At 34.0% G+C, this 24588-nt stretch overlaps 1 protein-coding gene across 1 annotated transcript in view; it reads left to right on the forward strand.

Moving 5' to 3' along the window:
* CCSER1 (coiled-coil serine-rich protein 1) overlaps positions 1–24588 on the forward strand; it is a 929337-nt gene that overhangs the window by 115033 nt on the left and 789716 nt on the right. Inside the window, exons 2-3 of the mRNA XM_012647181.1 lie at positions 3343–4707; positions 8049–8233. Coding sequence (XP_012502635.1) covers positions 3384–4707; positions 8049–8233 — 1509 coding nt within the window. The 5' untranslated portion in view covers positions 3343–3383. The remainder of the gene's footprint in view (positions 1–3342; positions 4708–8048; positions 8234–24588) is intronic.

Genomic DNA, 24588 nt, shown 5'->3' on the forward strand with positions numbered 1-24588 from the left:
TTACTATATGATCCAGCAATTCTACTTCTGGGAATGTATCCAAAGGAATTCAAATCAGTATGTCGAAGAGATATCAGCACTCCTATGATTATTGTGGTGTTTTCACATTAGCCAAGATATGGAACAGACCTAAGTGTCCATCAATTGGTGAATGGATAAAGAAAATACGTTTTACTTCCATCTGTGTAAAATATAGTGGAAATCAAACAGGTGGAAGGGCGGAGGAGAGGATGTGTGAAATCAAACCTAACGGGTACAATGTACTTTTTGGATGATGGACACACTTATAACTTTGACTCAAGCAGGCAGGACAAAAGCAATCCATGCAACCAAAACATTTGTACTCTTGTAATATACTGAAAAAAGATTAATACTAATAACATAATAATAGAAAACAGCCTAATATTTATAAGAGTCAGTTATGCTTCTATTTCACCCTTAAGTCTCATGGCTAGCCTGAGAGGTAGATACTGTTATTATTCTCATTATGCCATTTTAAAAATGAAAAACCTGTGCACAGGGAGATTAGGTAGTTGATAGATGTTTAAATTTATGGTAAATTTGAACCCAGGCATTCAGGTTCTAGAGTGTAAGTAATTAACCTCCACTACCTACTGCTTCTCATCTAATTGCTCCATATATTTTAGTTATTTAGGGGAGTGGAAGGCAGACAACAGAACCAATGACTAGTTAGGTGCTTTTTTGTTTATAAAACGGTTTGAATATGACTAGATTAATATGTATTTTAATACTTTCCTGAAGTAGATTTAATCTGTGTACATGAGTCATTATCTTTGCTAAAAAATGTGTATGCTGGGTACTGTTTCAGCATTGGCATAATCATTAAATTCAAGATACGTTTTGGGGGCATGAGATATGATGCTTCCCACCGTATTCCACTGGCAAAGTACAGGGTAACACAGCTTTCCCATAGCTGCATCAGGAAAAAGGTATTTGGATGCACAAATAATCCAAATTTCAAAATTAACAAGGAAAGTTTTCCAAAGACAGTTTCATTTCCAAATTACTGCATTAAAGCCAAAGATAGATCCAGCTGCTCTTCTCAGCTCTGTGCTCTGGTAGCAACAGTTCAGGAGCAGTGGAAACATATTGGAGCAACACTTTAAAAAGTCCCTGAAAAGAACTATCATCTATTGGATTTGCAAATAAAACAGACTGCCAAATCCACGCTAAATTAAAATTTTAAAAAATGTGGTATAGATGCACAATGTAATACTAATCAGCTTTAAAAAAGAATGAAATTTTGTCATTTGTGACAATATGGATGAACCTGGAGGACATTAGGCTCAGTGAAATAAGCCAGGCACGGAAAGACAAATACTGCATGATCTCATTTATATGTGTAATTTAAAAAAGTAGGACTCATAGAAGTAGAGAGTAGAATGATGGGTTATCAGAGTCTAGGGACAAGGGGAATAGGGAGATGTTGTTCAAAGGGTACAAAGTTTAGTTAGATAGGAAGAATAAGTTTCAGAGATTTATTGCATGAATGGTGACTATAATTAATAATATATATTTCAAAATTGGTAAAAGAGTAGATTAAGTGTTTTCACCACAGAAAGTCATATGCATGTGATGCGATGGTTAATTAGCTTGATTTAATTATTCTAAATATATATTAAGACATTATACTGTACCCCATCAATATACACAATCATTATTTGTCTGTTAAAAATAAAATCAGTTTAAAAAGTTAACCCAAATTCAGTGGTTGCAATGAAAAATTACCTAATAAAAGTCTTGCAATGCAAATCTGTTAGATTTTATATTTTTTGGGGCACAATATCATATATTTATGGATGCAGAGCTGAAAGAAAATATTTTCCATTTTTGTCACATATTTCTTCAAGGAAATGAAAGTATTTTACTTCATCAATTTTCATATTTATAAGGACAATAAAATGTGGGATATGTAATTTTGTGTAGTATCTATTAGTGTTTAGTCAGGTAGTTGGGGTTGCAAAAACTATTATAACATGAAGCAGAGTCTGATTCAAGTTGAAAAAGGGGGAGTGGACATTACAGTTGAAGGAGTAAATGAAATTTAAAAATAAAGCAAAAGAGAACAGGAACAAAATCAGGTGATTTAAATCACTGATTTTTAAAAATCAGTGAAAAATAGCAGTCACCAAAATAGTAAGATTGGCTGTACAACTAGGAATCCCTGAAGTGGAAGCTTGTCTGGACCTTCAGCTGTGGCAATTTTTGGCTTTTGGATCTAGTGAAAGCAGTATGTTCCATGCTGGTTATGAGCTGAACCAGTAGTTAGATAACACCTATTTTCTTGTTTCTATTTTACTTCTTTTTATCTGAGTGACATTAGGCAAGTTCCCTTTCTGCTGCATGTCCATAGTGATATTACCTACTTCTAGGGGGAGTTATAAGCACTAAAAGAGATAATCTGTGGAAAAGTATTAATATTTGGTGTATCACAGTTGGTGAACTGTAGCTGCCACCTTGTATACCCCTCCTCTTCCTCCTTCTTCTTTATCATCGGTACCCTGAGGACACTGACAATATGGTTCATAAATCTTCCATGCTTCTGATTCTTTCAGTATGTGTTATCACTTCTCTCCATATTACCAATTGATTTAGCTTTCATTCAAGTCTTTTCTTCAATGCATAGCTGTGGTTCTTTCATAAGTTTAGCTTGTTTATAACCCTACTCTGTATCATTTGTGATTAGTTTCTTCTGCCAGTAATTATCTCTGAGCTTCCCAAATCAAACTCCAAGGAAAAGAATCTGTCCCAATTGGTTTATCTTTGAGTGGAGATTTTAGTGTCAGGCCATACCATTGTCTGGTCTGTGGTTATGTTAAGCTCAGGTCAATAACTTTTTGAGTCACGTGCTGTAAAACACGGTTGCGTCTGATGGTCTCCACCAGGGGCAGTTGAGGGGCATTTACCCAGAGGGCAGTGATCATGGCTGTTACATGGCTACTACATCTAAATAAATAAACATGAAAAGATGAAACAATTTACCAAAAAAAAAAAAAACTTACCAAAATCATAAAACCAGTTATACATAGTAAGGCTGGGTCTTAAATAATGATCTTGTGTTTCCCAACCCCACCCTCTTGAATAGATTTTAAATATTTTTGGTAATCTTGAAATTTTGGCATCATTATAAAATTTTTATGCAAATTTTTGGATCCTTTTGCAACTGAAAAATTCAAAAAATCCTTATTAGAATTTTAGCATATATTGTTTTAGTAGAAGCTGAATTCTATGCTATGTCTTGCAAAACAACATTTTTTTTTTAAATGTCTTATTTATCACTGGATTCTATTGACTCATTCTTTTTGCTTTACCTCTTCTCAGGCTGCTAAGTTGGCTATCACAGCGCAAGCCTTGGAGTCCCGATGGGGGACTCAGGATCAAGACGATCTACCTTGGTCTCCCGGTTGCCAATATTCAGAAGAAGTATTAGCAGAAGACATGATTCTCTTCCTTCTTCACCTTCTTCCAGTAATACAGTTGGTGTCCACAGTTCCTCTCCTTCCAGTACTAACTCAAGCTCAGGTAGTACAGGTAAACGCAGGAGCATATTCCGTACGCCTTCCATTAGCTTCCACCACAAGAAGGGGAGTGAACCTAAGCAAGAACCTACCAACCAGAACCTTAGTATTTCAAATGGTGCTCAACCTGGTCACAGCAATATGCAGAAACTGAGTTTGGAAGAACATATTAAAACCAGGGGAAGACATTCTGTTGGTTTTAGTAGTTCACGAAATAAGAAGATAACAAGATCATTGACAGAGGATTTTGAAAGGGAAAAGGAGCACTCAACTAATAAGAATGTCTTTATAAATTGTCTGAGTTCTGGCAAAAGTGAGGCGGATGATTCTGGATTCACAGAAGAACAAACTCGCCGTTCTGTTAAGGAGTCAACAAGGAAGCTACTCCCTAAATCTTTTTCATCTCACTATAAATTTTCGAAGCCAGTTGTGCAGAGCCAATCCATTTCATTAGTACAACAGTCTGAATTCTCCTTGGAAATTACACAGTACCAAGAGAGAGAACCTGCATTGGTAAGAGCTTCTACACCGTGTTCTGTGGATGTAACAGAACGGGCTGGAAGCTCTTTGCAATCTCCTCTGCTTTCTGCTGATCTTACCACAGCTCAGACACCTTCAGAATTTTTAGCCTTGACTGAAGATTCTGTGTCTGAAATGGATGCATTTCCTAAAAGTGGAAGCATAGCATCTCACTGTGACAACTTTGGCCACAATGATTCTACCTCTCAGATCTCTCCCAATCCTGCTGCTGTTACAAAGACAACAATAGAACTTATGGGAACTGTTCCCTGTGCAATTATGTCTCCTGGGAAATACAGGTTAGAAGGTCGACGTAGCACTGAATCTAATTCCTCACCGGAAACCTCTGCTGCTAATCAGAAGGAAGTGTTATTGCAAATCACTGAACTACCTGTTACGAATATGAGCAACTCAGAGACTAACCTACCAGCAGATACTGAAAGAGAAGGAAATGTGGGGTTACAAAATGGTGAAACAATGCTGGGGACATGCTCCCCGAGGAAACTTGGGTTTTGTGAGCAACATAAAGCAATAGCTGAACGTGTTAAAGGGATCCATCCTATTTCAGATTCAAAGATAATACCCTACTGTGGTGATCATCATATTTTTAACAAAACATCTTATGGATATGAAGCAAATCCTGCCAAAGGTATGCTGATTTTCTTTGTATAATAAATGGTATGAATTAATTTTCATTAAAATGTATTCAATGTTCTTATTCCATCTCATGAATGGAAACTACATTTTCCTTATTTTTCACTCTCTACATTCTTTCTTGTTTGTAATTTCTTTTAAATATTTCTAGTGGTTGATTTTATACTTACCTCACTTACATTATGCTGACAAGGTAATTTAGCCATATTATTTATTTTTCTTAGTTATGTTACCCAGATTCTGACCCTCAGAAGAAAATGGAAGGAAATTAATTCTATTTGCAATGTGGCTTTTTCTAAAATGAGGATTATCTTTTTTAGAGTTCATTTTGGAGGTATTTTAGTATTGCATGTAATGTAATTGATATATTCCAGCCAAAATCATTATTGAAATTTGTATAATTCAATCCCATGTCCTATATTAACAAAACTTTTGTTATTACATAGAATCCATGTTTTAGCGTAAATAATTTCTATCTCTAGATGCAACAAAATTTCAAGCTTTAAAAATACTGTCGTTGGAAGCTGGAGACCTGGATTCCAACCTTGCCTCTGACATTAACTGGCTGTGTAACTTTGGACACCTTCTCTTTGGTTTAAAAGAAAGGTGGAGTGTGTTTGAATTACTCTAATCTGGTTCCAGAAAACTATGTTTATTTAACATAAAATTCAGTTTAAGAAAATTGTTGAGTATGTACCACCTACTGGACTATATTAGACATTACTTTTTATTCTTTTTTCTCTACTATCGTTACCTGTATGACTGCTGCTACTGCTACTACTGCTGCTACTGCTACTACTACTAATTTTCCCAATGTTTAAAATAATTATTATGTCCTAGATACTATTCTATGTACTTCGCATATATTTACTAAAAAATGATTAAAATTGCTACTGTTATATTGTAAGCTCTTTTACAGGCAAGAAAATTGGAACACAGATAAATTATTTGTCCGTAGTCACTGGGTTAATAAGTGATTGACTGGGATACAAACCCTGTGAGGTGGGCTTGTATGTTTCCCATTTTACACATGTGAAAACTGAGGCTAAAAAAATCATACAGCTGGTAAAGTAGCACACCCAAATTACAGCTGTCTGAATCCAAAGCTCAGACTCTTCATAACATGCTTTACTACATGTCATGATCTAAAATATTAAATAAAATTTATAAGTCAAATGATGTATTGCTATGTCAAGAGTCGTAGAGTTATATAGTCCCTCCATAAATATATCAATGCTAACATTTGAAATGCATCATTTAATTCTCCAGCTGTCTTAGTATTTTTCACATTTGATACAAGATCACTTTTATGTACCTACTTCTTTTTCATTTTTTAAACTTGGTAGTCTGTTCTTGCTCTTGGGTTTAGTCATACCTGCTTAATTTCTTTACCTATAATTATAAGAATATAATAATGATAATGATGTTGGTGAAGTTTACCCCTTTTGTACACTTAATATGTGCCCAAAAATGTGCAAAGAAATTTACATGCACTATTTTATATAATCCTTACAAAAACTTTGCATGATAGTTATTAATAACTAAAATTCAAGATTAAGTTAAATAACTTTATGGTCGTATCATTAGCAAATGGTGGACTTCAGATTGGAATCCAGGCAGTTTTTAAAAAAAGTGGCACAGAAAAGGATCGAAATGCAATTATCCTTATATATCCAATTCTTACTTAGCAATGATGACTTACCTTATGTCTGATTGACTACTGTATATTTTTATCTCTATAGAAACTAGGCAATGACCAGCAATTATCTTGGTGACTATTAATCTGTTGGCTGAGATCCTAATTGTAAGGCATTAATACATTAATTTCACAGATTTGACAATGCATTGCCTGCTCCTGGATATATAAGCTGGTAATACCAACAAGGAAAAGATGACAGTATGCTATCCTTTATTTTGTGAGAATATTCTTGTGCTATTCATAAGGATTTTATAATTTAGAAGTTCAAAATTTTAAAACCAGCTAAGTAAATGTATTTTTAAGCAAGAGATATTTGCTATACACACTAAATTCCACAATACTAAATTTATTTTGTATTTATTATGAAACACTGAAGCTAATACTTAATACACATCCAAATGTATTAGTTGTACAGTCATAGCACAATTACTAATGTAATGTTGAGCTCTCTGGCAATTTAATTTTTATTCATTTGCTTTAAAAGCTATTTAAAAAGAACTGCTATATGTTGGAGTGATAGGTTCTGGAGAGTCTTTTAACTGGTGGAGGAGCCTAAATAGGACAACTCAGTCATTTATTCGCTCATTCATTCATTCAACAAGTATTTATTGCTTTAGCACTGTTTTTGACACAGGGATATAACAGTGAACAAAATAGGCCAAAATCTCCATTTTCATGAAGCGTATTGTCTACAGGGGATACTCAAACAATTAACATGCAATTAAATAAAATAAGTATCAGATGGTGATACCTGCTAAGGCTAAAGTTAAAGCAGAATAAAGGATTCGGAGGTGGGAGGTGGGATTGCAGTTTGCAGTTTTAAATATGGTGAGGAAGGTGGTACCCAAGGTAACATATTAGCAAAGATTTGAATGGCATTTAGGGAGTAAGCCATACGGACCTTTGAGAGAAGTATATTAGTGCAAAGGTCATGGGTCGCAGGCTGTGGGACTGGAGCATGCCTGCCATGTTCCAGGAACAGCAAGGGGTCCAGTGTGGCATGAGTAGAGTGAAGGAAGGGGAGGGCAGAAGATGAGGTTGGAACAGTGAACAAGTAAACAGGGTAGCCCCCTCTCCCTGATGTGAGGACAGAGAGATTGGTCCTATCACGAGTAACTTGTTAGGCCACTTGAAAAACGTCAGCTTTATGACCAGAGGAGTGATCGATGGTGATGGATCTCATTTATGTTTTAAGTATATCATTCTGACCACCATGTGGAGAGTAGATTGTGTGTTGTGGTGGTGAAAAGGCAGGGGGGAGTGTACGGAGGTAGAATTGTAGCAAGAATTGCCCTAACCCGGGCAAGAGTGGCTGGGAATTGTCCAAGATCTCAGCGGGGGAGGTGGTGAGAAGTGATCAGATCCTGTACACAATTTGAAGGAAATAAGGACAGGATTTGTTTATAGGGTTGATGCAAATTGTGAGGAAGCCCCAAGGCTGACTCCAACAATTTTGGGCTTCAAAACCATTACATGGTTAAGCAAACCAAACTGTCACTATAAATTTAAGAGTTTTCTTGTGATAGAGAAGTTTTGAATGACACCACTAGAAGTTTTCCATTATCTTCCAATGGAACATTTATAACAACCACATTTACATATTTACATTAATTTCCTATTTATTTCTCTTTTAATAGTTCTTGCCAGCAGCCTCAGCCCATATCGTGAAGGAAGATTTATAGAGCGGCGACTGCGATCCTCGTCAGAAGGAACTGCAGGGAGTAGCAGAATGATTTTGAAACCAAAAGATGGAAATGTAGAAGAAGTCAGTAGTTTAAGAAAGCAAAGAGCGGGCTCCTCATCTTCAAAAATGAACAGTATGGTAAGAATATATGTCTGTCTTTAATAAAATAATTCCATGTGCGTCTGGCATAATCTTGACTTTTGTGACATGAACACAGACTGAAGGATGGACACCTCATGTTTTAAGGGAAAATTGGTCTTGGTAGTTGATGTCATAAGTCAGAGAGATTATTTTTCACATGAGATTCTCATGGCTCAGGACAAATAGGAGTGCGCCATGACGGCTACCCTTAGTTCCTGTGTATCCTAAGGTCTTCTAGAACAAGAGCCTAAAATACACAAGCTAAGATAAATGCTGATCCGGAGGATCCCCTCTGACACCATCATTTCACACCATCTGTCCATCCTACAGTCCTCCAGAAAATGTCCTTATATAAACCACAGTTATGCCTGAGCCAGTCCTACCCTTAGACTTTTTAGGGGTCCCTACTCTGGCTGTGCCTCCGCAGTGCCCCTCCACCCAGGATGAGGGGCTGGTGTGGAGCCCGGGGAGGCCAATGTGAGATGCCCATCGGAAGCTTGAACACGTTGGAGGTAACCGAGTTACCAGATTGCTGGTCCAAACTGCAGAGCCTGCTTTCAGGTTGAGGTTGGTGGGGGTGGGGTGTGTGTAGGAAGGTTTGGTCTGGGCTTGCACTTGTGGGCTGGGGTCTCGTAGAGGCATGTGTCTGAAGCTCCGTCGTAGTATGAGATGGAACAAGGGGTGTGAAGAGATGAGGGGAGGACTCCAGCCCAGGGTCCTCAAGGCCTCAGTTCTCACAATTACTAGAGTGGGCTTACCCTTTGGAAACTATTTTGCTTACTTTCTCACAAATGTGTCCTTTTCTTCAGCAGTATATTTAACTACTATTATTGAAAAATGTTTCTTTAAAATAATTGATCTGTCTACCTACCTATCTACTCACCTATTCTGTGTAACATGCTCAAAAATGAATCACTTGTGATACCTCTGTGTATTGTAGATAATTAGGTTTCAAATGAAAATAGGAGGTCATTGAGATCTGACAATTATATTGTGAAGATGCCTTAACTTAGTAAGGTAACATTCGGTGATAGCAAAACCATTGTGCTTACAGTCAGAAGTTCTAGCCATTTTTCTGGCTTGGTCATTTATTAATCTTGGGCAAATCGGTAACTAGAAAACAAAAAATGACAATGGGCTTCCTCTTTCCATTATACTAAATAATGATTGTGTGTATGTGTTTACTTTGCACATATAGAAAGATATATTTCATCTTCCTTTTTCTTTTGTATGTTAAAATATTATATCATTATTATTGCAATTGATATTTTTAGTCCAAGTATGATATATGTTAAAAAGACTTTCAACTGATTCAACATTGAAAGGACTAATGACATATTATGAAATATTTCTCATAAAGAAATTTTCATTATTTCTTCAGAGGTGCTAATATTAATAGTTGCACACTATTTATTCAACTTGCCCAAAGTCAGGCCTTTTACATATTCTTTTATATCTCCTGTTTTTTCCCGACTATTTATTTACATTAAATGTAAAATGTGCATTACATCTACATTATTACAAAATTATTACTACAAAATTTATTTACATGTAATTTAAATAATTCTCCTTGTAACATCACAAAATGACTCTTCTTGTCAGATCGACTTTGAAGATTGAAAACTTAAAATGTCAAAACACAAAAAAGTGATTTTGTTCTTTTATTTGAGGCCTATATATAAATTTTCAGAAGCGTCCTTGTAGTGTTATAGTTCTTCCACTAGATGGAAGCATGACACCATTGCCATCGTGGTGGAACGGCTATCAAGGTTGGAGGAGAAACTTGAAAAAAATACTGTCCATATTCACTGGATTTACAGATGAAACTTTTTGAAATAATACGGAAACTTTTGAATTTCCAAAAGAGACCTACTAAATTTACTTCACGATTTTACTGTTTTTCTTTGGGTTTTGAAAGTTATATCTCATTTCTTCAGTTACTTTATGGTTTAATAGTCGATATAAAATGCATGAAACATATTCTTTAAATTTTAGCAATATAAGGAAGAAATGCAAGGATTCTTTAGGTGATTCTAGATATATGTGAAAAGAGTAACATATATTTAGGAAACTGTAGCTTTATGTGTGAAAAGTGACACATTTTCTATATTACTCTTCCAAAATAATTTAAGCAACTATATGTATTTAAGAATACATCATGGTTCAGTTATTCTTTACTTTTAGAGTAACAATAATTGCAACATGTATTTTGATATTTATTTGAACTAAGGAACTACTTTTTAAATTTTTAAATATTATGAGTACATATAGTTGTATATATGTGTGGGGTATAGATATACGGGGTATATGAGATGTTTTGAAACAGGCATACAATGTGTATAATCAAACCAAGGTAATTGGAGTATCCTCACCTCGAGCATTTATCATTTCATTGTGTTGGAAACATTACAATTTCACTCCTTTAGTTATTTTAAAATATATGATAACATTGTTGACTATAGTCACCCTATTGTGCTATCAAATATTTGGCTTTAATCATTTTATCTAACTATATTTTTGTACCCATAAACCATCTACACTTTATCCTGTTGCTCCCTATTACCCTTCCCAGCTTCTGGTAACCATTGTTATACTCTCTATCTCCATGAGATCATTTATAATAATTTTTTAGCTGCCACATGTGAGTGAGACTATGCAAAATTTGTTTTTCTTCATTTAACGTAATATTCTCCAGTTTTATCCATGTTGTTGCAAATGACAGGATTTTATTCTTTTTTATGGCTGCATAAATCCACTGTGTATAGATACTGTATTTTCTTTATCCCTTCATCCATTGATGCACAAATAGGTTAATTCCAAATCTAGGCTATTGTGAATAATAGATAAGATTCACCTAGTTTTTCATCTTGATTCTGAAATCTTTAATGAGACTTTCCAATATGTTAATGGCCTTTTGAAGGTTAAATAATGATTACAACTTCTGGTGTAACTCACTGTCGACAGAATTAAAGCAAATACCATTGCTTGGTACGGGGACATTTGGTGAGAAAAGGAAACCATTAATATTTTTAAGGAAATGGAGTCACACCAATCATTCTCCTCAATTCTTACATATTTTAAGAAGGAAAGTCACAGAAATCACATTGGTTGATAATTGGCATAATTTTAGATTGATGACCCTAATTCATAATGCCTTTATTGGCTTTTCGCTTCCTCTGAATGCCTCTCTATGTTGTATCACATATATGACACCCACCTCATAGTAATTTGACTGTGTCTCATTTTACCTGCTAGACTTAGGTCTTTTAAGTGGCAGAAATTGTGTATATACTGGCATTTCTTGCAGTAATTAGTATAGGACCTGGTGTAGAAATAGGCATCTAATAATTATGAATGAAATAAAAATAAAATTGCTGGTTAGGAAGTAATGTGTGTTTATATAGCAGTGAATTAAGGCTTCTAGTACAATCATTGTGTGTGGTGTGCTTATGTACTTTTTTGACATTTTAGTTTATTATACAAATGTACAGATTTTTTATATAATGCATTATTTGATAAAGCTCTGGTTTGTTGATCCTAACTCCTTGATCGGGAAGGCCATACCAATCATGCCATTGTTCCAGCAGAAGCATAATTCATTTTAGGATTATCAACCTTTTGGAATGATTTTCAGGGATCATTCCAGCACAGTAGTTATGGATTGGGCATACAGTACGTATGAGAAATCATCAATTATTTGTGATATTTATTGGAGAACTCATTAAAAAAATATAAATTCTTGGTCAAATATGTGTAAGGTGAGATTTTAAGACTCCCCTGCATATTTTATCTAGTCCAATTTACTTCATTTCTTGTAAGCTTGTAGATTCAGAGTTTGCCTTTTTAAAATCAGGGTTGGATAAAATATTCCATCCATATTTTTCTAACTTTTGGAATATGTCATTTTCATTTAGAAGCTGTCATAATTTGTATGCTTATTTTGCAAAATTCTAAATAAAGCTATACATATACTTAATTCACTGCATCTTAAATGACTTTAAGATCAGTTTGAGTACGTAAAATTGCAGTATCATCATTATTACTGTTTCTCTTCATACAGTTCACATGAGAATGTGTTTAGCACCTACTTTTTTCTTTCTGTGGTTACATTGTTAAACTGAATATAAATACTCATGTGGTAACAATAGCAATATTTAATAATATTTGTTAAAAACTTCATTAAAAACTGTACTTATCATTATTGATCAAGAAAATGATTTAAAATTACAGCAGTAAAGGAGAATTAAAGATTTTTTTTCCTAACCATACTAATCTAGGATACCCTTTAGAAGGATATATCCCTTACAAATTAAGAAATTAGAAAATGAGGTTGTTTACCATTTATCCTTGGGGTTCTGTTATCTTCAGTTTGATCCAGTTTATTTCTGACTTTTCTGTGAGATGACAATTGCTTTATGCCTTTTTTTTAGGTAACCTCATGGGCTGGTACAACTTTTATAGCGTAAGAGAGAATATTTATTGATTCGGGATCTCTGACAGTTCTCTGTGTAAATAGGTATACAATCTATAATCCAGAATTGTTTTACCTTGAGTAAAATAACTACTTATTTTAAATCAGAGGATAATCATTGGAATCTGAAGTTTTTATATTATTCTAGCTAGATAATGGAGAAAATTTATTTTTATAGCATTATTCTATTATTTTGAAATTTAAATACAACATATTAAATTAAATAAAACAAATTCTGACTCCAAAGATCAAGAAATACATTACTACTGAAGAATTACATTTAATATTGGGAATTACAGTTTATAGAAAAATACAGGTATATAAATATATTCTTATTATTTTTAACTAAATTTAAAATCAAGACAAACATTTATAATTAACTCACAAGCCATCATGTTTGCACTGTCAGGATAAAAAGGTATGACTTAAAAATATATCATGCATATATAATTTCACAGTCTTCGTATGTAATGACATTTTTGTTTCAACTGCTCATTCCTAACTTTCAATAGCTGCCATTTTATCATTTTTATAATCTAATTCAGTGATCGTTTTACTCTAATGTTAAAAGTTTGCTCTGAAATGCCTCTTTTGTTTATATCTTCTATTATTCTTAGCTTGGTACATCCAACTTGAAATAACCTCTGTACCTATTCTTTTAGTTCCCTCCATTAAGTTCTTTACTGTATATATATATATATATATATATATATATATATATATAAATATATAAAATTACCTACAAAATTATGATTTTCATACTCAGCTAGTTGCCTTCAACATCACTCAATGATTAGTTTATGTGTCCAGGAGAAACACAAAGGATTTTATTGTCAAGACAGATTCACATAAGTCAGAACTCTTACTAGGTACAGAGAGACACAGATGAAGCAGGAAGTGATCTAAGATACCTCCCCAGCTCCCCAGGCCCTTTCTTTCTGCATCTGATGGACCCTGGCCCAGACTGTTGGAAGAGGTTTGGATTGTTGGATGTATACATTATCTCATTTACACAGAAGGAGCCATCTCAATATGAAAAATCTCCATTTTATACTCAGTTATATATAACACAGATGGACATTTTCCAGGGAGGCATATCCCATACATTTCTAGATTCCAGCTTTATTTTTCATAAACAATCCTACATAATTAGACATATTCTGCTAAAAGCAGTCCATAAATAGGCTCTCCTTCTAGTAAAAACCAAGTAGTTTGCCAGTTTGTTTGCTAGCAAGTCTGTATGTTTACAAGGAGATTATAACAGCTACAGGTCATCTGCTTTCTTACTTTCCGGGAGGCGTACACCATTTCCCCCTCATCACTGAGAAAATGGGTCACATACCAGCTGCTTAACTTTGAACACTCCCCTCAAACTATTCTGTTCTTGAAACCCCCTGCCCTAACATTCATATTTTTACTTCTCAGTTCTTCATTTCCTCTGATCCTCATTCTTTCTAGGGGGGTGTGTCTACAAGTCATTCTGATTTCAGCTCCTCACCTACTTTAGAACATACTTTATCAGTGTATGTCTTTTGTTTTTCTTTAACTTCTTCTCCATCTCTTCATTGCTATCAGTGTACACTACTGCCAAGTTTTCAATCTTTAAGGAAAACAAATGAAAAATAACTTTTTCTGTATCCTTCCTGCTCCTGAAGTTCTCCATCTTATCCCTTTTTTTCCCACAAGGCAAACGGTCCTGACTCTTGCCACATTCCTGGTGTAACATACGATTTCTCAGCATCCGCATTATTGACATTTTTGTCCTGCCTAATTCCTTTTTAGGGGGACTGTCTTGTACATTGTAGGATGTTTAATAGCATCAGTGACCCCCACACACTAAATGCCAGTGGGACCCTCACGTTGTGATACCTAAAAATATCTCTAGACAGTGGCAAATATTTCCTGGCAGACAAAAATTGCACCCAGTTGAAAACTAAAGTCATCAGTGACTTTGCCAGTTTTTATGTTTTTTAAATGTTCATTTATTCTTGACTTCTCTTTAACATCTAACTCTGTTGAGGACTTTATTTGTATACTTTTCTCTTCTTTTTGCAATAGTAACTCTCCTCTGGTTATTTTTCTCCTTTCCTTCTGCCAGACTCCTTGGCAGGCTGCTGCTTTGCACACATACTTTAAACACGGCTGTTCTTTAACACTGGTTCTAGACCCTCTGTGTTTTCATTCACCAGTCCTGCCTGAAAACAAGATGTAGGGGAAGTTATAGTGGATTCCAAACAAAAAGACTAGGAATCTCTGTTATAGTAGAAGTCTGACAAAATCAAATAGGTATGGAAAATTACGGTAGATTAGATTTATGGGAATAAAATGAGGACTTATGAAAAATTTATTTGCATGAGGAGAATAGCTAAAACTCTGAGGGTGATTATCTTTGGAGTGGATGTAGAGAAATATTCAGTGATTTCGTCCTAGTACTTAATGGCTTCTCTCTCTCTGTTTTTTCCCTGTCTATATTACTACTCTAATTTTTGTTTTTATATACATATATTTCAGCCTCCTTTTAAAAATACTCCTTTTAAAATACAACATGCCCCTCTCTGTGTCTGAAGTCACATTAATGGAGAAGCAGCAATCATATCATTTAAAATAGGACCTCCCTATTAGACTCAGTGTAATAAATTGCAACACTAATTTCTACTCTCATTGCTGTCACCCAGCATTGTTATTATTATTTTTTCAACTTGACAGCAGCTTAAGTTGAGCAAAGGACAGACAGTGGCAAAAGTTGTGGGCATTTTGCAAGTAGCATGTGTTTGACGTTGCAGGAAACTTGGCAACTACCAGAGCAGCACACGTTGCCCACTTGTGCCCTCCGCTGTGGCCTCTGCACCTGCTGTTTCTGCTTTGCCTCCTTCAGAGCCTCCCAGGGATTGTGCCTCAGGCTGGCTCTGCTCCAAGAGGAACTTGGGGTGTGCAGTGTTTGTGTGTCGGGGAGGGGTAGGAAGTTTTATGCATGACTTCAGAAGGGAAGAAAATCTATAAAATACTTTTAGTTCCTAAAAATTAAAAAAAGTAATAAAGTAATAAAAATTTAGTAAATTAGTTATATTAATTCTTTATAAGGGTAATGTGCTATTTACTTGATTTGTCATTTGGTTATTTTTCAGAAACTCATAAACATTTTTCAAAATCAATATATATTGCTTAGGGAAAAAGTAATTGGGTAGAACACTTAAGATGTGAATATTCTGCTGTATTTATATTACACTTAGTAAGCTTCCTTAAACTAGTTATTCCCTGATTATTAAGTTGGGAGAAAAGCATCTGCCCTTAAGACAGGTATCTTGGCTGTTTAAAGAGAAATTTAATTTGTATTTTTGGTTTCTTAAATTAAAAGCAGGTTTAAGCATTGTAGACATTTATATGAACACTTATAAAACTCATTATGTAATAACTTACTAATAAATAATAAATTTCTAATTTAAAAGTTTTTTTTGTTAAATTTTAAGATAATTGCTATGCAGAATAGTAATTGGCAATAAGTTGAAAGACAAAAGATAATGTTGAAGAAAATCATTAATTATAGATTATTTATTTTCCTTTAAAAATAAATTTTGAACTTAGTATATTTAGTAGTACTAGTTAGGCCTGTAATAATTTAAGATCTCTAAACTTTTGTGAGAGAAACTTTTATAACACACTCAAGTTTTTACACTTGTCTTTCTTACTTCTTTCTTCATTCTGTTGGAAGAATGCCTCTACCATTAGGATATTCAGCTTCAATATTTAAACGACATGGGATTTGAGCTAGAGGGTAACCAGCTGTCAGATAATTCATATCATGTATTAGACACTGGTTGGGATGAGACAGTGTATCTCAGCAGGCTGTTGCTTTCAGTAGATTTATGTTCCAAAGTGTGGAGACATTAATACAAATAATGATTTTAAATGAAAAGGAGATCAGCCACCTAGCTATGGTTCATGAATCACAGTGATTTTCTCTCTTTCTCTCTCTTTTATTTCTTAATAATAATAATAAAAGTGTGTAGAACGTATCACTGAGCCAAGTGGGTGTCAGAGTACGCTGATACGAAAGCTTTCACTTGACCCAGCAGTCCACTGGAAGTTGCCATAGCTGAGAAAAAAAGAACCGAGGCATAGATGCTGGGCTTACATTTAGAAAAAGAGAAAGGAACTATTAATGCGTGCTCTTCTCTAATAGTATTTATCTCTCTAGGAAGTCCTGCATAACAAAGGGGAGTTGGGACGCCATTAAGTTTTATGAAGTGATACTATGATTTCTTCAAGGGAACTTACTGTTCCACAGCTGGAAGCCTGTAAGGTCCGTTAACTAAGGAAGTTCAAAGGTAGCCACTGTTGTTCAGTATATAGTTTTGCCTTGTATTTTTTGATTCAGTGCAGTGGGGTTGAACATAAAAGATGCTAGACTCTTCAGCTTTTCATGATTCTCTCCTTGTCATAAGTAGACTATTAGGTAACTGTTAGGGATTTGGAACAATTGATCCATGCAAATGATTTCTACAGAAACTGTTTTTCGTTTTTGTAAAACAACTTAGAATAACGTGATTTCCCAATTTCAGCACTATAGCTTTGTTAAAACTTCTTATAGTCTTTTAAAATGAGAATATTTTTACCACAAAATAGCAAATTATTCTAGTTCAATAAACAAGGCTATTTTACTAGAGCAATAGATAAAAGCTTCACTAAAATATACTTCTTCTTCTTCTTCTTTTTTTTTTTTTTTTTTTACCAAAACAGGATTGCATAATAAAATAACAGTAGAATTGCTCAGGATAAAGCAGTGGCCCAGACTGAAGAAAAATTAAAAAGATAATTTTATTACATGGACTAATGACCAAGTAAAGTGAATTCTCAACTCAACTTAGTGCTAGCTATGTGCCCAGCCCATGCGTTAGGCACTGTTTGAGAGGATGGGGATGATACAGTCAGCAGGAAAAGAAGGTCTCTTTACTCATGGCAGCTGAGTTAGATGGTATTAAAAGAAAAATAAAAGAAAGTCTTGATTTTAAAAATTTAGATTTTCTGGTAGAGTCATGGCATGCTTACATTCAGAAAAGAGAGGTTCCTTACCCACAAGGACACCTAACTAGAATAGGTAAGAAATTACTGGTTCTGGATTCTGACTATTACAGATCTAAGTAAGAAATCAAATAGTGAACAGCCCACTACCAACTTTGAAAAATAGAAGTGAGGGGATATAATTAGCTTTCTATTACTGGTGAGGGAGAGCAAAGGTTTAAGTGAAAGGAGTTCAATTCATTTCTTCGGTGAACATTGTGGACTATCTACCTTGAGCTGGAAATTGGGCTAGACATTATGTGTTTAAAGAAATGTGAAAATATAAAACAGCTTTTTTTTTTTAAAGTTATAAGGTTATATCATATCTTTGTTCACCTAATCTCTCTCCACAAATTGCCAAATCCACAAAACCAAACTTACAGAAATTAGAACTCAGGTAAGTAAAATGGGCTGTCTTCCTCTCTGTTTTTGTTTCCTCCCTTCTATCTCCTTTTTCACCTCTTCTTAGTGTCACCTCACTTCTCAAAAATAAATATATTTGAAGTTTTTTTCCTTTTTTGATGTAGGCACTCATTGCTGTAAACTTTCCTCTTAGTACTGCTTTTTCTGTAGCCCGTAGGTTTTGATATGTTGTGTTTTTATTTTCATTCATTTCAAGAAATCTTTTAATTTTCTTTTTAATCTCTTTATTGATCTACTTACTGGTCATTCAGGAGCATATTGTTAAATTTCCATGTGTTTGTATAGTTTCCAATGTTCCTCTTGTTATTGATTTCTAGTTTTATTCCATTGTATTTAGAAAAAATATTTTATATGATTTCAATTTCTTTGGAATTTTGAAGACTTTTTTGTGGCCTAACATATGGTCTCTCCTTGAGAATGATCTATGAGCTGAGGAGAAGAGTGTGTATTCTGCAGCTGTTGGATGAAATGTTCTGTAAATACCTATTAGGTCCATTTGGTCTGTAGCGCAGATTAAGTCCTGATTTGATTGTTACACATTGTATGCCTACGTTAAAGCATCACAGGTACCCTATAAATGTATACAACTATTATGTACCCATAATAATTAAGAAAAAAATTTTTTTTAAATAAAACACCACATGATTCAAAATAACAAAACAGTTTTGGCAATAAGTTGAAAGACAAAAGATAATGTTGAAGAAAAAAGTAAAAGTTAACCAAATTTACATTTGTGCTTTATAGAACCAGCATCACTTTAGTTATAACATATCACTTAAAATTTACTAAATACCTTTTATTTTTATTTTATAATAATTTCCTATTTAATGAAAGTGAGAAGAATTGTACAAAAAACTCTTATATGTCCTTTACATAGATTCACAAACTGCTAATCTTTACCACATTTTCTCTCTCTCTCTCTGTCTCTCTCTCTCTCTCTCTGTCTCTCTCTGTCTCTCTCTCTCTCTCTCTCTCTCTCTCTCCCCTCTCTTGGATATGTTCCAAGACCTAGAGTGAATGTCTGAAATCTTACGTGGTACCAAACCCTATACGTATTATGTTTTTTCCTAGACATACACACTGATGATAAAGTTTAATTTATAAATTAGGTACAGTAAGAGATTAACAACAGTGACTAACAATGAAATAGAACAAGTATAACAATAAACTGTAACAAAAGTTATGTGAGTGTGGTATCTCTCTCTCTCTCAAAATATCTCATTGTCCCGTACTCACCTATTTTCGGAACATGGTTGACTGCAGGTAGCTGAAACTGTGGAAAGTGAAGCCCCAAGTAAGGGGAGGACTATTAGAAGGATAGAGTAATTACAAGGATAGATTAGTGGCATGAATGAGTGGTAAATTCTTCTTGAGTGTTCACAAAAGCTTTCATAGAGTAGGTAGTATCTTCATATGAGAACTACTGTAAAAGTATAATTTTTAAAAGTTGAAAACATGACTTTTATACACATGTCAAAGACTTATTCAACTAATTAATAAAGAATGAATAAAAATGAAATCTGGTTCAGAGTGTTTGAGAAACTTGTTATTTATAGGAAGTTTAAGAAGGAAGTATTAGGATAATATTCTTAGTTTGATTATAAAACTGTAATGTCTTACAAGGCAATAAACCATAATCTTTGGGATTTTTTTTTCTACCAAACATTTGTATCTCTGTTTGTCACAAATCTAGAACCTCCACAGAATAACTTCACAGAGTCTGAGCCCTTAACCTACAGCAAATAATACAATCAAAACTGGGACACTCTTATCGAGTATTAAATAATCCTTTAGTATGATAGTGAAAAGACAGGTAGTCATCCTTTAGGACTTATTCCTAATATTTGGATAATTTTTCTTAACATTATTCTCTTTGATCTCAAGTATTTTCCAAATACTATAATAACATTATTATTGTTTATTATTATATGATAAATATATTACTACATTCTATTTAGTATATATAATTATTATACATAATGATTACATGAGATTATAATTGCTCTCAGAGAAAGGTTGATTCTGTTTTGTATTATAGCCTAATTATTTACATTTTTGCAGTAAGAGATGTTAACTAATTGCATGTGCCTCCTTGAGCGTAGAGTATTGAGTAACTACTGTCTGGAAATGTCATTAAGAAATACAGGAATAGGTTTTTTAAAAGCACTATTACTTGCTTTTCATTCCTGAGGCTAGGAAACTATGCCTGCCACTCCATGAGATTTCATTCAGCTATAAATTTGGTGAATTCCATTTTTCTGAAGTCTCTGAAATTTGCTAAGGTTGCTGCCCTTCCAGGAAGTAACTATATTTAAGAGTACAGTTCTTCCCATGAGACTTTGAGAATATATTTTTTGAGGACCCAATTTCTGGCTTATGCCTATTCAGCTTTCGAAGAGCTGCTGTGCTTTTCAATGGGGAAAAAATTTTAATTGATTTGAGCTCCCAAATTGTCAAAAGACTAACAGAAAAAAAAAACAACATAATAAATCAGATTCTCTGTTGTTTTTTTTTACTTGCTCGAAAATAGATCCCTGTCATCAACCCAACAGAGATAATCAAATAATCAGACCATTAAATTAGATACTTCACAAATGGGGACTAATTGGTCATGTAAAATTGGATTCACATATGCACAGGTGCTTTCTTGAGCATGTGGTTGAGACTGGCCTAGGTTCAAGGCTTAGCAGTAGTCCCTTGCCTGGCTGTGGAAAGGAACACAGTCGAAGCCATGACTTTTACATACTATTCTCTCAACTCTACGGTTGTAACTAACTGGCTTAGTGGTTCAAGACGAGACACAGACTCAACAGTCTTGAGGTAGGATTGTTGGATAGACAAGAAACAGACAGAATAATGGAATTGATCAGAAGCAAAAGCAAACAAACAAAACCCCCCAAACAAGTGAAGAAATAAAACCATGCAAAATCAGAAGAAAGAAAAAACAAACAGAAAGTCAGCAGAGGTAAAATGCTATTGCCACTTGAGAGTGACTTTGGGATCCAAGAAGAGACATGCCTGGTCATAGCCAGGCAGTGAGGTGACTTCTCCATCAATGCAGTTTAATTGGTTCTAGCATGTGAGATTATTTCAGCATCTCACTGGGTTCTCCAAAACTGTCCAAGTATAATTTTCAAAAGTTTAAAACATGATTTTATACAATTATAGATTAGATAAGAATCAAAGATTTACTCAACTCCTTACTAAGAGAACTTACATAATGGTAAATTGGTTCAAAGAGCATTTGAGGAACTGGGTGTTTATAGCAATTTGATAGAAGAATATTAGAATAATATTGCAAAGTTGGATACAAAACTGGTTAATGTCCTACAGAGCAATAATCCATTACCAGACAAAAGCATTTGTATGTCCATTGGATGCAAATATATAAATTACCATGAAACTTCACTGAGTCAGAGCCCTTATAGTAAATAGCAAAATCAAACAATGATATAATTTCTTACAGAATTCAGTAATCCTTGGGAGAGCCTTTTAAACAATGCTTCGGTATGTAGTCCTAGAGCAATTTATGGGTAATTGCATTAATGGATGAAGCATTTCAGTGGGACAGGAGTGTTGAATTAAAAGTGAGTTGCTATGATAGAAGGGGGTAAGGAGTAGGGAAGAGCCAGGTCAGGGAGAATCATGTATTATATAATGAGAATTTTGGTAGGAAGTCAGGAGCCATTGATAGTTTTAAGCAGGACAGTGACATAAAAAGATATGCCTTTTGGAACTATTCACTTAGTTTTAAATGGATTAACTGAATTCATTAGGTGGCTGTGAGTTACAGTAATGAATGTCTTACATGAAAAAAATGACAGTTTTCTTTAATTATTGTGTGTATGAAAAATAGTGTATTGCTTTTTTGTTGACATTTGAGATAAATTTTTATATTTCAATTTGGTTGAGACATTTTTCTGCTAAATTAAAACTCTTCTCTCAGCACTCAGTCAAAGTTTCATTTTATTTATTCAATTATGCATTGTTTTATTTTCTCTTGTTCTTAAAAATTGTGACATTATGTATTTAAAAGCTTTCCTATTAATAAATAGTTACTGAATAGTGATGGATTTATCAATTAAACTTCTTATGAAGAATAGCAATAATGATATTCCTAAGAAAAGGAAATTATTTATAAAGTGCCATAATTTATTAGTAACTGAAGTCAACACAGCCTAATTTATGAACAGCGCATTCTCTAGCCAAGCCATTTTTTCCCTAGTGACTAACCAAACTGTCAACCTGTAAAATGTCCACATAATATTGCACACAGGGTGTTGGGAAAGGTGATACAAGATAATAGGAGGAATCTATAAAACAGAAAATCTTATTTGTAGTCAGTGATGGTTGTGAGTATAGTTATTGATACTCTGATTGCATTGTAAGTAGCAATGGGTTTTGTTTTCTGTTCTTTGTGTTTTAACTGCGTGTTCATTCTGGAATCAACTACCTTCCTCAAAGGGCATTTTTATTTTTCTAAAAGTTGTAGACATAACGGAACAAGCAGCCAGAGATACAATCTGTGTGACCTGATTGTAAGATTCTCTTCTAATCAAAATATGTCATGACTCAGAAAGAAAAATTAAATATCACATAGCCTTCTTTACTGATAGAAAAGAAAGTGCCACACTTTCTTTCTAAACCATTTTCCAAACCAGTTCAGGCAGTGAACTTAAAGATGCCAGACTAATAAATTAATGATGGGTGGATTAGAAATGAGAAATACAAACCTGTCTGAAAAGAGATAATGATCATATCTAAGCTTGTATGTTGTTATGATTTTGTCAAGTATTGATTATTAGGAGACTTTACGTTTTGCCTGATACCTAACATCATATGCTTTCTGTGACTATTTCACTTTTAATTTTCATGACTCAATATTTTATAACTTTTTCTTCTCCTTTTTTAATGCTTTTCAAAGCTAATATTTATTCCATAAATCTCTTCATAGTCAGGAATAGAAAAACTGGAAAGTTAATATTTAATGGGAGTTTGTTATATATCAAGGATTACCTATTGAAGAAAATATTATTTCATGTATATAACTCTTCTTAAGAAGAAATATTCTCACTAAAGAACTTTGTTCACTTTTATTAAGTGGATGCAGTCCTTAAAAATTTTCTTTCTCCTGTTGGACTAAATCCTACCTCCCTGTAACTTGTGCATTGTTCTTTGATGCTATGCACAATTCTAGTCCTTTGGATATATAAAACTTGTAAAAAATATTTATGGCTTTTTAAAAATGAGGATGGTAAAAACTTGCATATTCTTTTCATATTCAGAAGCTGCACTGTTTCTATTTCACAGATAGTCTATTTTTGGGAAATAATCTTTAAAAACATGTAACATTCATTGAAAAATCATGTGTCTGTACCCTGAGTAGAGAGTGATAATTAATTCTCTTTTCTAGACATGGGACCCTAGATTTTCTTTAAATTTAAAAATTACTTATTTTATTTCCTTCCAAGAGATGTTGAGCTTGGCTACAAAATTTTTCACAGAATGATTATTTTGGCTGTTGCCTAGATTAACTTGACTGACAGTTATGTGTTTTGAGTTAAAAGACCAAAGAGACAGTAGTAGATTTATTTATTTTAGTGGTAAGTAAGAATGGGAACAGCCTTTTAAAGACTTTAAGAACATTTAGTAAATTTCTGATTGCCCTTATCATTAGGCAAGAAGGATTACATTATCCTGATCCCTATCCTTGAGGACATGTATCTTAGATTTATGTCTGAGTAGCTATATTGAATAGGGGAGTTTACTTTTGCTTGTATTGATAGGAAGGTAGTAATTTCTGGTGACAATGATGTATGTGTTCTTTGTTAAAGTAAATCCATTATGGAAAAAGACACATTTATAAAACAAGTGAATTTGGTGGGGGTTTTTGCGTAAAATTTATTATAAATACCCTCAATAGCAAATCCCTCTTTTGCATGCGTTGGCAATAATAACTGATATTTATTAAGGTACATCTACCTGAGGCCCTGAGTGTGGAATCAGAAGTGAACACATCATAAATGGTTTATTGCTATGTTATTACAAAGTGCAAGACATGTAATACTTGGCCCAGAGAATAATATGAAGTGGAAATAAAATAGAACTTGGAATCAGAAAACCTGGATTTAACAAGATAATTACATTCTTAGATTTTGGGTTGTTTTTAATATGTATTTTACATAGTAGTGAAGATTAAATGGAGCTTTAATTAACATTCAGGAATTTTTCATGAAAACTGATAGCAGCCAAGTTCTCTGTGTGTGTGTGTGTGTGTGTGAGAGAGAGAGAGAGAGAGAGACCCTCACAGTGCAGCCTACTTTCAAGATCTCAGAGCACTACTTCAGTCACCAGCGTCGGCAGAGACATTCAGCCGTGGCAGCCAGCAGCCTTGAGTAGT

The sequence above is a fragment of the Propithecus coquereli genome, unplaced genomic scaffold, assembly GCF_000956105.1.
Source record: "Propithecus coquereli isolate 6110/MARCELLA unplaced genomic scaffold, Pcoq_1.0 Scaffold26, whole genome shotgun sequence".
NCBI lineage: Eukaryota > Metazoa > Chordata > Mammalia > Primates > Indriidae > Propithecus > Propithecus coquereli.